This window comes from Argiope bruennichi, chromosome 1, assembly GCF_947563725.1.
Source record: "Argiope bruennichi chromosome 1, qqArgBrue1.1, whole genome shotgun sequence".
NCBI classification, from domain to species: Eukaryota; Metazoa; Arthropoda; class Arachnida; order Araneae; family Araneidae; genus Argiope; species Argiope bruennichi.
In genome coordinates, this window is record NC_079151.1 from 144,515,126 (window position 1) to 144,529,615 (window position 14,490).

The following is a 14,490-nucleotide window of genomic DNA, read 5'->3' on the forward strand; positions in this document are numbered from 1 at the left end:
ATAAAGTATCCTCTTTTAGAATTTCTCGTATTTACTTTATAATGTTCAAAAAAAGGCATAAAGAAATAATAATGAACGAAAAATAAAAGAAATTGTGTCAAATTTTTAAAATTTTGAAATTAAAAAAATATTTTTAATTATTGTCTTCAAATTTCAATTTTTTATTAAAGAATTTAATTCAATTTTGTTTCAGAGAGTTATATTTTATTTGAGAAGGAAGAAATAGTTGAAAATGTCAGTGATGGTTTAAAACAAGCAACAAATATTGGTTCCTCCTTTTACAATGAATTTCCAACTTATTTATATTTTAAACAAATGCAATTAGAAAATACTTGCATTTATTTGAATCACGTGCAGTTTAAGCATTTTGATAATTCTGTTCTATTATAATTGTCAAACACATTATGCATTTAATAGTCAACCAGGATAGTTTGTTTGTTTTTTGCATTATGTGATTATCTTGTAAAATGCAATCTATCCTTTTCTAAAACCTATGCAGTAAATTCATGCAATTAGTTAAAAAAATTAATATATTGTAAAATACTAAATATTATTTTGTGTTATATAATTACATTGACATTTTACATTTAAACATTTTTAAATCTTCTTTTCATGTTTTCACATTTTCCAGCTTTCCATTCTAGGGTTCAATCAATCTGGAAACTCTAAGGTTACGGGTTTTTAATTAAAAAAATATTCTAATGCTAAATGATTTAGGGATATATGTAAATCTTTTCTATTTATATTTACACATATTTTTACAGAATTACATTACACATTACCATACAAAAAAACGTCTTTTATTGAGTTCGGCAACGATAATCTTTGAAAGCATCAAATAAATAAATATTCAAAAATCAATCAAAATGATATTTCGATATATGTACTAAATTAGAAAGTTTCGAGTGATATGATATGAAATGATATTTCGTGTTATTACTTTAATTTTTTTTTAAATGTTGGATTTAGAATGTCAAAAGAGGAATTTTAATTTAAAGTTCTAAAGCATTTTTTTTTTAAAAAAAATATTTTTTTACAGAAACTAAAAATTTATTATATTAATTCAAAAGTATTACCAAATTTCTTTAAATTAACAATTGTTTTTATTCATCAACGATGCTCTGATATATTTTTTATTCTTCCATTAATACTGTGTGCATATTAGTAATAATACTTTTCGCATAGGAAAAATAATACTGTATGAAAATATTTGCGAAAATTCATCCATTATAATTAAATAAAAATAACAGATTTATTTTTAATATTCAGATTCTAGATGTGCTTTGAACGCCATTTCGATTAATGGTATGGGGAATTTTATGCATGTAAATACAATTAATATGCGTAAAACACAAACATTTCATTTTATAACGGTTCGTAAAAAAAAAGAATAGAGATATAAATATGCAAGAATAGTCGAAAAACATTTTTAAATAATATTTTTAAAAGCAATTTCTACATGCTTTGTCAATATACTTTGCCTTTTATATCCATTTTTAATCTTTGATCTAAATTTTTAGTGTAGATTAATATAATTAATGCAATATTGATTTCAATTATTTAAGATAAAATTATTTTTTTTTGTGACAAATGGTCAAAAAAAATGAAAGATGTGCGATTTCACAGACATATATTACATTTTATTATCACCATAATTATATCAATAATTCTCACAGCCATTGACCTCAGCTGTGGTCATATTACAATGTATACAAATACAACATCACTCTTTGTTATTCACATCGATCACAAATTATGAATACTTTTTAAAAAATTATTTAGTAACAACGTTTAGAAATAACATTAAAAGCAGTCTGATAATTTTGGTTGGTTCAAGGAGTGTATCAGTTTGTTTGTAACATCCAAAAAAGTACATATATCTTTGCTATTATACATTTCATAAAAATACTTTTAGTGCTGGTAAACAACTCATTTAAATTATATATTTACTTCTTTTAATAATAACAATAGGAACCTAACAATAAATATGCGATAGTTTTGATAATAATTCTTATAATAAATTTACATGCATACAGTATTCTTAAATGTTTAAAAAGAAAAATTAGCGTATAAAATTTTAACCATTGATCAGAATAGAAATAAGATGTTTGTATCCGTTTTCTGAATATACATGAGGAAACATCTTGTATCTGTTCTACAAAAAAAATCTTTATAAAGATTTTAACATAATGTTGTAAACATGTAATTATTCAAACATAAATAACGCTACATTTAAATATAAAATAAATATATAAAGAAAATTTATTACAATATTAAAATGTTAGATAAAAAAAATTAGAATTCTTTTTAACATATAATTATTACTTCATAAGACTTTTAAATTTTTATAATTTCTTATAATATAAAGTAATAAAATATTAAATGCGAAGAAATTCAATTTTATAATAATGAAAATTGAATTCAAGATATTGCATAAGTTTGAAAGTTTCATTTAGTGATATTTGATTCAATAAAACAATAACTCTCATGCAAGTCAGATCTCATAAAATGGATAAATTTAAAATAAAAGACATATTTAAAGCCTTTTAATAGGGAAAATACCTGAATTCATTGTTGATGGAATATATATTTAGTAATAAACATGGAAAAAATGTTTTTTATTACTTTTTGTAATAATTATAAACGAAATGTTTTCAGAATAAACAATAACGATTCGATAAAATTCTTTCATTTAACAAAAAAAAAAAAAAAAATGAAAAATGTTTGTTTAACTAAAAAAAAATTATTTAAATAAGCGATAAAAACATTAATTCAAAATTAATTATAGCAAATAATATTAGCTGCTTTACACAAAAGCAATAACTATTTCTTTTGTTATAGCAACATTAACAAAATTACACAAATTCTGCATTTTTCGAAACCTGCTGAAGTTTCTCTTTCTGCTTAAAAGTTCAAAAAGAAATAATCTCGATCGTGGTAGGTATGACACTTGCATAGGTTTATTTCCGGAATGTGAATTCTTGAAAATAGCTGACACTAAAAATACAACTTCATGCAAACGTTTTCAAAAATGAATTATTAAATTTTGAGCAGAGCTCATTTATTCTTGGAATAGAATTGAACTGGACATTGAAAACACGACAAATATTTTGACATTCAAGATAAATGTTTCTAAATATTATATAATTAAACATGAATATTCCAATTTGTGTGGTCATTATTGTCAAACATTCTTCATATATTTATTCCGAGTGTAGTTTTTATTTTTAGACATCTGAGCTGTACAATATTTCCGAAAAATACACAACGAGCAGTTAATCATATTGTTAGACCTTCCTCTTTTTTGGTTATAAATATTTGTGTTATACAAGTTTTATTGAGTTCGAAAGTGATGATCTTCTCAAGGTCGTTGAAAGTTTATTTTCAGAGCAATTCATGTGATGCCTATGATTACGACCTTCTGGCAATGCATACCGAAGCTTCTCCCAAAATCGACGATCTCCCCAATGAATTATAAGTGCTGCCTTAAAACAAGCTCTCACATCAGGCTCTAGTTCTTTTAGATCTACTTTATTCAAAAGAATAATGATGACTTTGTGCCTTCGGTTGCATTGACTCTCATGATAAGAAGCTTTAAGTTCAAAGATGCACCATTCACTTTTAAGATACTGCTCTGAAACGACAGCAATGCTACAGAAACTACACTCCACTGCTTCAGAAATTGTCTCTGCCATGTATCTTGATGTCGGGAGATCTCTGTATCTTAAACACAATCTTTGGGGTGGTAATCCACATTCAAGTTCTGGCGCAACCATCTGGGTAACAAATGCCTCGTCTTTCTTACAGTAGGACACGAAGGCATCGAATAGTTTTTCACTCTCTGCTGGATAATCATTCTTTTCGAAAAGCCGAACACCGTACTTGTTGTAAATCCACATCTTCATGCTGTTGCGGTACTTCCAGACAACTAATGCTGCTAACAAAATCAGTATTAACAGCATTGGTACCAAAATCATCACAGACATATATTCTTCAACGAATTCAGCAGATGTAAACGGAATGACACTAAAATTAGAGCACGTTGAATTGCTGAATTCAATAAGATGCATTGTGGTTGAATTATTGTAAGTGCATCGAATGCTGCCTTCATCAACGATGATGGGTTTATGCTTTCTAAACCATCTTCTGAAACGTTCCGTAAAAGAGCACTCGCAGATCCACTTGTTATGTCCCAGCTTGACTTTGATTAAGGCCTTATTATAACCCAATATCCACACATTAAATTCTGCTATATGATTGTGATCCAAATAAATTACTTGGAGGTAATTTAAATGTTTAAAGGATTCATTCTTAATCGCTTTCAAGCGGTTATGAGATAAATAAAGCTCCTGCAGTTTGGTTAGATTAGTAAACTCATGACCTTCTATCACAGTAATATGATTATTTTCTAAATGTAATACCAGCAAATTCTGTAAGCCATTAAATGTGCGATTCCGAATAATATGAATATTACTGTTATTCAAATGCAAAACTCGCAAATTCTTCCTGCCAATGAAGGAGTGGCTTCCTACATGACTCATGTCATTTCCATCCAGGTACAAGTCAGTAACATCCATTGGCACCCTGTGAGGAACGTGCGAATAGCCCCGAAGACTGCAATCTACCATATTAGTGTTCCATGTTTGATCCGAATAGCACGTACAATTTTCAGGACACATCATTTCACAGTCACATGCATCGAATTCACAGCAATGGCATAATGCAAAGCAATGGCTTTGATACCTGCATAAAAAGTCAGAAGGCTTAGTTAGAGACATTTCCAACAGAGCATTTTGACGTGGGAGTGTGACGTTACAAACTACTTCTCCTAAATCAACTATCATTGGATACTGACGGCTCTCATCCAAATGATTGATTCGCTGCAACCATTCCATACTGCAATCACATATTAAAGTATTGTTTGAAAGAAGGAACTCGGGCAAAGGCTGATTTGGAGGAATACTTTTAAGTCGAAAAGCATTAATGTCAAGATGACGGATAGCATTGCCCCTGAGGTCAACGAATGACAGATTGGTTTTTGCCATAAATGTGAAAGGTCCTATAACAGATATCCGGTTCGATCGAAATGATACCATTTCTATGCTATTGGGTAAAGATGATGGTGTCAGTTCTCGAATTATATTATGTGAAGCATCAAGATTTCTCAAATTCATGAGAAGTTCGAGTTCAAAGTAGTTTCCTAGCCCATCTATCTCATTATCATGAATATCTAAGGTTTTAAGCTCAGTAGGGACAAGGGCATAATCGAACCATGTTATATTATTACGTGACACATTCAAAGTGTGGAGATAGCGTAAATTCATGAAGAGACCATTAATATCAGTTAAATGATTGTCATTAAATTTTGCAACACGTAATTCTGGTACATCGTCAAACAAACTGTGGCCTAATGATTGTATTCGGTTGTATGAAAAGTCCAGAGTCTTCAAAGACGTCAGGTCTTGAAAGCATCCTTTAGTCATATTTCCAATTTTATTTTGGGCCATGTGAAGGCTAACAATATTTTTCAAGCCTTGAAATGTTGCATTACTGATATTGAATATTCGATTGTGTGTCAGATCTAAATGTTTCAAAAGAATCAAATCATTTACAGCTTTTGGAAATTCACTAAGCTTGTTTGATCTTAATTTTAAATTCTGAACAGACTTACAGTAAGTAAATGCTTTAGGGTGTATCACCTCAATGTTATTGTTACTCAGTGACAGATAGTTTAGAGACTCTAATCCATTGAATGTATTGACATCTATGTACCTTATTCTGTTTCCTTGCAACGTTAATGTATGCAGATTTCTCAAAGACGAAAATGAATTTTCACTTATATTGTGAATTTCATTGTAACTAAGATATAATATCTGCAGACTCCTAATTAAATGAAAGTTCATCTCAGTAATCGTTTGAAAGCGATTATGATTTAAATCCAGAACTAACAAACGACTTAAATCCGCCAGAGTTTCCGACGAAATTACATTTTCGAGAGAATTATAACTCAAATTTAATCCCACTAGCTGCCTTAGGCCTTGAAACGCTCGGGGCGTCAGTGAACTCAGAGAATTGTTTTGAAGATAAAGCTCCAAAATGTCAGTTGACTGCTGGAATATTTGTTCTGGTAAATGGCTAATTCTGTTATTTGACAAATCCAAACTCTGTAGTCTACTAAGGCCACTGAAAGCGTAAGGATAGAGTTCTGACAATTGGTTATTGTTTAAGTAGAGGATTTTCAACGACACGAGAGAAGAAAATATTCCATCAGGAATGCTTTTCAGTATGTTGTAAGACAAATCGAGGACTATAAGTTCTTGTAGACATCTTGTGTTTTCCGTTGTTCCCAGACCAATGCTTCTGGCATCATCTAATTCGCAGTGAGTCAGGTTGAGCATTCGTAAGCTTTCCAAATTGCAGAATAAGTTTGCTGGTAGAACGATTAGAGTATTGTGATCGAGATCTAATGTCTGCAGTTTTTGCAAGCCTGCAAAAGAGTCTTCTCGGAAAGAGAGCTGCTTCGCACTCGTTTTATTTAGATGAATGGATAAATTCATGAGGTTGAACAAGCCCCAGAAAGAAAAATCAGGAAACAGAGGAATGTTGCAGCTTTCAATTCGCAATGACTGCACGTTGCTGAGTTTGCCAAATGTTCCATTAGTGACTTTAATTTCTTGATTTTGATCATCACAGAAAATTGTTAAAAAAGTAGATTGATCTAGTTCTGGTTGACTGATTTCGGCAATGCCATGAAACGTCCTTACACGACATGTCATCACCATCTCGTCATCAGAATTACTGAAGTCACATTCTTTAGCAAACACTTGTGCGTTTGTGAGATTGCAAAGAATGCACAATAAGTAAAACAAAAAATGAATAGCTTTTAGTTTACTCCCCAAAGGAATGATGTGACGTTTTAGGAAGCTATCCCAGGAAATAAGGCACATCATATAATTACTCCAAAATTTCAAAACTGAAATAAAATAACATTCTTCCCTTGCAATGTTGCTTATAGAATTGTCAACTCTCAAAATATTTGCCATGTTGTAATTTTATATCATTCTTTTCAAACCATAAGTCTCTCTTCTGATATGCATATATCCTTCCAAATCAATCTTGGTTATATTTAAATAATTGGTTATACCACTTCATTTGCCCTCTATTGGGAATTTTGCATTAAATATTGCAAGAAATGATCTTAGAAATACTATTAATTTCAAAGAGTTAATTTTAAGGTCAGCAGAACGAACTCGTCGCATCTAAATTCCATATTCTGTGTGTGATTTTTTTGCAGTATTTTACAAATTTCTTTACTTTTATGCCATTTTCTTACATAGCACAAATTTTAGTAATACACCTGTTTGATGTAGCGTTAACTATGACCTTAAAAGCTGTTCTGTAATTTGCAAAACATATTCACTATCGTGAGTCATACAGTTTTTATATTTCTGGTGTCCAAAGGAAGATCAATAGGTACTTTAAAAGGTCGTTTTCACTCATTTATTTCTATGCCTTCAAGTGAGGTGCCATGAAATCAATTCCGTCTGTTTGCTTGTGCAAAAATCACGAACCTTCGCCTTCCATCTGAAAAGAAAGAAGAAAGAAAAATGAATTAGTGAGATGAAGCAAGTTACTTGTTAATTTAACAAAGCACGCAGTAGCTCATGACTCAGTTGCATTTGTTCCGATTTTGATTGAGTTGAAATTACATTTTCCCCCCACTATTTCTTTTTCTCTCCATGACAAAAATTGTAAGCTAGAATACAGATAAAAATTCTCGTGTTGAGTTGAATTAATTTTCTTTTCGAAATTAAAATAAAATTTGAAAGAAAGTGAGGTTTCTTTTTTTCTCTCTCTTATTCTCTTATTTCTGAAGGTATGTTTTGAATTCTGATGAAAAAAGCGAACAATGAACCCAAGATAGTTATAAAGATAAAGATGAGATAGAAACGACAGAAAAGGTAGAAAAATCCAATTATCCAATGCATCTTGTGAAAATCAATTTCTGTTTTTTGTGAGTAAATTTCCACGTCGAAATGTATTGCTCATTAAGTCTCTCTTTCTATTTCTGAAATAAATAACTATCTATAATTTCGTAAATATATCAATGAATAATATAAAATGAAAGAAACGTTACAAAAGATTAAAAATTATTTCCTATAGTTTTTTCTTATTTAGCTTAAAAATTCTCATTATTAAAATTATTGACAAAATTTTATTCCCTAGAGAAATGAGATTTTTAACATCAATTAAACAATGACAAATTTCTAATTTCTAATGCAGACAAATTTCTAATTGATTTAATTTTGACTTCAGGGAGTATCATGATAATTACTTAGATTATGCATAAAATATTAAAAATAGCCTTTTTAAAATAAAGCATTTTTCTTGAAAGCCTGTTTTTTTGCGTGTGCTTGTTTTTTCTAATCTTGTGTCAAAATAGAACATTTTCCTTGAAAAAATAATTCATTGCAGAAACCTCAATCAATCATTATAATTTTTTTTCTAGAAAAAGCCTTATAGATCCAATTTTCTTTTAAATGCAGACACCAATTTTAATTTTATTTTTCTTCCCAAAATATCCATAACATATATACTCAAATTATGTTTTAAAAATTTACTTTAATTTTAACCATTTATTCAGAATTTTTATCTTTAATTAGGAATAATTTTGAATCACAACATTAATTTCAAGAAGACTTTTTTTTTTTATTATGTCTTGAAATAAGATTGATCTTTCATCTTGAATCTTGACAGATGATGTAATGAATATAGTTATCGAGGTTAGATTATTATTATTGTTATCGAAAATATCAAACTATTTGAACTTAAAAATTTGTAATATAAAGAAATATTTAATATATTTTCAAAATTGGAATCAAAATTCTGAAATTGGATACTAATTTTAATTTTACAACTACATTTTTAAATATATAGTTAATAAAGAATTTTCCTTTCGGTTAAAGCACATTTTTAGTTAAGTTTTTATAAAAAAAAAAAGACTTCTTTCTTGATTTTTTTGCTTTGCTTTTTTACTAACTTGCGCAAAAAAATATTCATTGCTTTCTGTTTCATTTAATTAAGAAATTAAACTTTAACATACATTTAAACTTTACTTTAAACATACTTTAATTTAAACTTTAACATACATTTTTACTTTTATTTAATGTATGTAAAAGTCGATTAAAGTTTTTGTGCAAACATTTTAAGAAGATAAATTGTAGTTATTTAACCTTTCCATGCATTTTTTTTTCTTTTTTTCAATAAATTTTATCTCTTAAACACTTAGCATCATTTTATATGCGCAATGAATTTTCGATTGTAGATCACTTTTAATTAGTTTTATATAAATTTGCAAGTTAGAAGAAGATACGAAATAAATTAATTGACCTTCAGACATCAACTTATTAACAAAAATTTTGTTTCTGGATATGAATGTAAGGAACTAGCATATAAGTTAGCAGAAATGATAGACAGTGACAATGTTTCTCACAGCAATTATGTACTACAGAGAAAATTTGTGAAAATATGTCTCAGGAATTTATAAACATTTTAACTTTTTTTTAAAATTAGTTTTAACATAAAATTTGTAAATTAAAGCAATGATGTTAAGATAATTAATAAAAAAAAACGAATTTATAACTTACCATACCACAAAATATCAAATGAGTTTGAATTCATTGAAAAAGATTTTTATTGCTTAAATGAATTATTAAGATTTTCATTTCATTTGAGAAATTAAAATAATACGGAATTAATTTATGATTGATCATTTTTTCATCAAACAGAACTTTTTTGTATGGATTCCCAGACGAGAATGCTTTCATTATTTAAATCCGATATTCGCGTTTATGCAAGGATATTGCTTCCTTCAACATCTAATAAATTTATTTAGATATTAATTAGAAGCCACAAGAATAACTAGGAAAAGCGAAAGTGAAATCTTATTACTATAAATTTACAGACACCATTTATTAATGCTTAGACTACCGTTTTAACAAAACGTATTCTTGGTTCAATTACCAAAGAAATTCGTACTCATAAAAGCTAGATAAACGAGAAAAAATAATATATTATAGTTTTCTAGTAGGTTTTTCGTTTTGTCCTGGTGCAATGAATGTCTGCAGTTATTTCATTAAAAATAATTGAGGCCCATTTCCTCAATGGGATACAAAGAATAACGAAATGACGAGCCAACTAATTAATGTTACTTGGTATTTTTATGTTAATTGAAGCTTCAATAAACGAGACGTCTCATGGTTTAGAAACGGGACATAATATAAGATGCGTAGTAAAAATGCTGTCGTTAATTTCAGTTTCTGTCGTTAATTTCAGTTTCTGAATCTAGAGACTGTAAGTAAAACTAAAAGTATTCTTATTTTTGTTACGCAGCCTAAATATAAGAAAATAGCAGCACGATTCTTTATTACGTACTTTATTTTCCCTGCTATTAAACTCAATGCATGGAATATTAGAAACATAAGTAATTTGCACGCATTTTTAAAAATGATTTTTCCAGATAAAATAATTATTTCTCAATATTTATATTTTATTTTTTAAAGAATTTTTATGTTATTTGTGTGAAGTAAAACACAAATTTGAACGAAGAAACTTAAAAATTGTTTAGAAAATGAGTAAAAGTGCCCAAAATTTAATTTATAACCATATATTTTATGAAACAATCTATTTTGAACTTCTTATATTTTAATATTATCTCATTAAAATTGAAAATTTCGGAAGCAGTTAGATAATTTTATTAAATCATAAAATAAATATAATAATTTTGGAATCTTCCATAGAGAATTAATATCAGCACATTAAAAATTTTGCTATAAACTCACTTAGCCATTTCTTCAAAGGAAAGGAAAAAAAATAATAAATGAGTTGAATATTTTTTTAAGAAAACCTATTATGAACAACCGAAATATTATTTTAATTCTTAATCTATCAATTTCATATTTATACTGAGCTTTGTTTTTTAATAAAATTCAATATTCTCATTACATTTTAGAATATCACGAAAAAATATTTATTTTTTCTCACCTTTCCTTCTTATAATTTTAATTAATTTTATCAAAATAGTTTTAATTAATTTTATCAAATATTTTATTTTTTTTTCATCTTCGACAACAGATATTTTTTATAAGAATTGTTTCAAACCAAAAGGATAAAATATTGCCTACTTTTTTATTGATATTATTTCTTGCAGTTCCTTTGCATAATCTTTTATATGTGTTCTTTTATTTAAAAAAATTACATTTTTCGAAAAGAAATCTAAATAAAATTAATTGTTTTTTAATTTAAAAAAGGTTATTCATTTAATTTATTTAACCCAAAGCGTAATATACTTTGGATAATTTTTTTAAATTGAAATTCTAAAAATAAGTATTTCTTGGGCGTTATAACTGGATACAGAACAGATGCGAGTTTTTAGCTATCTCAATTGTTCCCCGAATAAATGTTTGAAAAACAACGCGTAGGAATTTCAAAACATAAGCTATGTTTCAATAAGAAGTTCGGAAAATCAAAATGACAAAGGAAAAATAGCTAAAATTGCCACATTATATTTAAAATCATAATGCCAACATCTAAATTTCATCATTATTTATTTGTATAAAAATTATTTTCCACTTTAATAAGTAACTAGTTGTTCATTATAAAATCAATTATATATATATATATATATATATATATATATATATATATATATATATATATATATATATATATATATTTGCTTATCCAGGAAATATTTATTTATTTATTTATTTTTCTGCAATTAGCAATGCTTTTTACGAACGCAATCAATAATTAAATCAACTTAATTCTCCCCCACCCACCCAAAAAAAAAGTTTTCTCAGAATCTTATTTTAAGTAGCATGGCAAAATTTTCTGCTTGAGATTACGTATTACAGAAATAAAATTAGCCTGCATAATTATTTTAATTACAATTCTAAAATCGCTGATTGGCTTTGAATTCTTTAGTCGTATCCAACATTTTAAAGAAAAAGGAGTTTATATAGTTTCGTAAATGTCTCTTTTGTTTCATATTTTTATTGAATGCATTTTTCAAAAACTTATCTTTTGTGATCTGACTTTATTTTTACAGTGATGAGAAAGGGATAAATTATGTATATGCAAATAGAAACGTGAAATATAATTGAATACATTCATATTTTTGAGGCTTTAAAAGTTATAATTAAGCAATGATTAAAGTAGAAAAAATAATTTATTGACTGCTTTTATTTTTTTCAATAAACCATATTTTGTTTCTTTGTTTCAATATTTATTTATTTATTTAAAAAAATATTGCACTGCCTTTCATCAGATTGCATAAAATTTCAGATTTCGTATTATTATATGCATTATTTCCATAAGAGCATATTTTAATGGAGAATGTAAGAAATATTTAAAAACTGAGGAAAATATAAATTTTAAGTTGTTTTTGAGTTCAAAATTTTAAAATTTAATACGTTTTACAGACTATTTAATTGAATAAATATAAGACACAAAGTACACCACTCATTTCTATAAAACATTTTATCAAAATATTAACATCTTTTCCGATTTTTTTCAAAATTTCAACAAAATTCAAAAATTAGTTCTCTCTAATGAAACTTTATGATACTGGATTCTAACGTCATCATATTAATTACATTAAAGGAAAGATTATAACTGAGTCAAGTAATCAATGTTGTTCCTCAAAAAAAAAAAATTAAGTAGTCAACATTAAGTTGCTTATACGAGTTTCAGTTCTTCTATATTGTTTGCTTCCTAAGAATAACTACCGTAATTAAAACTTTTAAATGTTTAAAACTGATTTATAGAAATTGAATTGTTTCACTTTATGATTAAATAATTTCTTATATAAAAGTAAATTTATCTGAGAATGTTGTAAGTTATTAATATAAAAGAATACCCGAAAATCATATTATAAGCAGTAATATTATTAAAAGGAAAGGAAAAGTAAAATTTAATTAAAATTATTCTTTTACATCTCCGTATTATAAAATAAAATTAAAGTATTACGACAGGTGGGCAATGACATGTTGTAAAGTTGTATTCTCCGTGTTTTGCTGTTTTGAAATAAAATATTTTCTGTATATATATATATATATATTAATTTTAGTTAAAAGTTTTAAGAGTTACAAGTTATTTAATTAATTAGAAAATTTATTTATAAATACGAAATTTTACTTTTACCATTATATGACTTTTTTATATGTATTATTTTCTTTAAGTCATTATTTTGCCAATTTATCGATTGATAGTAAAAACAGCTATATGTATAACATGTAAAATTTCATAGTAAAACGTGCTATATATATAAAATTATGTATAATATGCGTTTCGCGGATGCAATTTCTCAAAATGCTTCAAACGCAGAGTACAATAAACCCTATTTACTTTTATATGCCTTTTTACAAAGTTGAAATTATATTATTATTATTATTATTAATACTTATAAAGAAGAACATCACAAATAGTTTCTGTAATAATGGTCTGTTTATCCATGTTGATTTTAAGCAGAGACTTCGGTATGATTCGGTACGACTGGCCATGATTAAAAATTCCAATACAAAAAACATTATTATCTCAAATTAACCATCGCATTGTTTTCAAAGTAAGTTTTTTTTATATCAAAACCAAAACTTAACTTTAAACTGGCTACTCCGAAGCACCTGATAGCTCACGGAAAAATCTGAATGACCGGGCCGCCGCAACAGCAATACTGGCGGGTTGTGTCCAAAGGTCAATCACCGACTCCGGTACAACCCTTCCTTTAGGAAGTGCATCCCGTCATCGATGGGAGGAGCCAGACCTCCACTACTTTGTATACCGAACAGTGTATCGGGAACCAACCACCATGCCGGAATCTTCTCATCCTAAATTATGAGTTCCTTCCCGTGGGGGTATGTCTATGCAAAGTAAACCACAGTGCTTTGTCTCCTCTTTAATATGTTATTAGTTGAACGTGAATTCTGTATTTCTTTGAAATATTGACTTTGCAATGCATGTCATTGTGTTATTAACACTAAATCTTAATACATTCAGAAAAACAATTTTCTCCAAATTTCTACTGAAAAAATCATTTTTGAATATTAATTTCATCGATGACCTTTAATTATTCATTATGAGAATGTGTTCTTTTAAAGTTCCTCTCGAAAACGATGCAACTCTAGTCATTTTGGAGCTTGAAAATTTGCCAAAACTCCATCTACGCTTTCTTCCATAAAAAAAGAGAAATATCGTATCAGAAAACACAGGAAACAATAGAGCAAGACACACACATAAAAAAAGTTTACTCTACTCCCTGCCCAAGGCTTTTTAATGACTGAGAGATTCCAACAACGCCCTATTAGTTTTTCTGCCCTCCACCCCCCTCCACATCTTTCGTGAACATATCGCCTTTATTCCCGTTGGCGATGTTGTATCAGATATTTTAGAAGGGAAGTTATGGGTGTCAAAAACGTAAAAAAATAATATATA

General features: G+C 27.7%; 1 protein-coding gene across 4 annotated transcripts in view; it reads right to left on the minus strand.

Annotated features, from left to right (window-relative positions):
* Positions 1–2,795: 2,795 nt before the first annotated feature.
* The window catches only part of LOC129977072 (toll-like receptor 6), a 201,326-nt gene continuing 189,631 nt past the window's right edge, over positions 2,796–14,490 (minus strand). For all 4 annotated transcript variants that reach the window (XM_056090532.1, XM_056090533.1, XM_056090531.1 and 1 more), the window contains one exon: positions 2,796–7,584. In XM_056090532.1, coding sequence (XP_055946507.1) covers positions 3,324–7,043 — 3,720 coding nt within the window. In that variant the 5' untranslated portion in view covers positions 7,044–7,584 and the 3' untranslated portion in view covers positions 2,796–3,323. The remainder of the gene's footprint in view (positions 7,585–14,490) is intronic.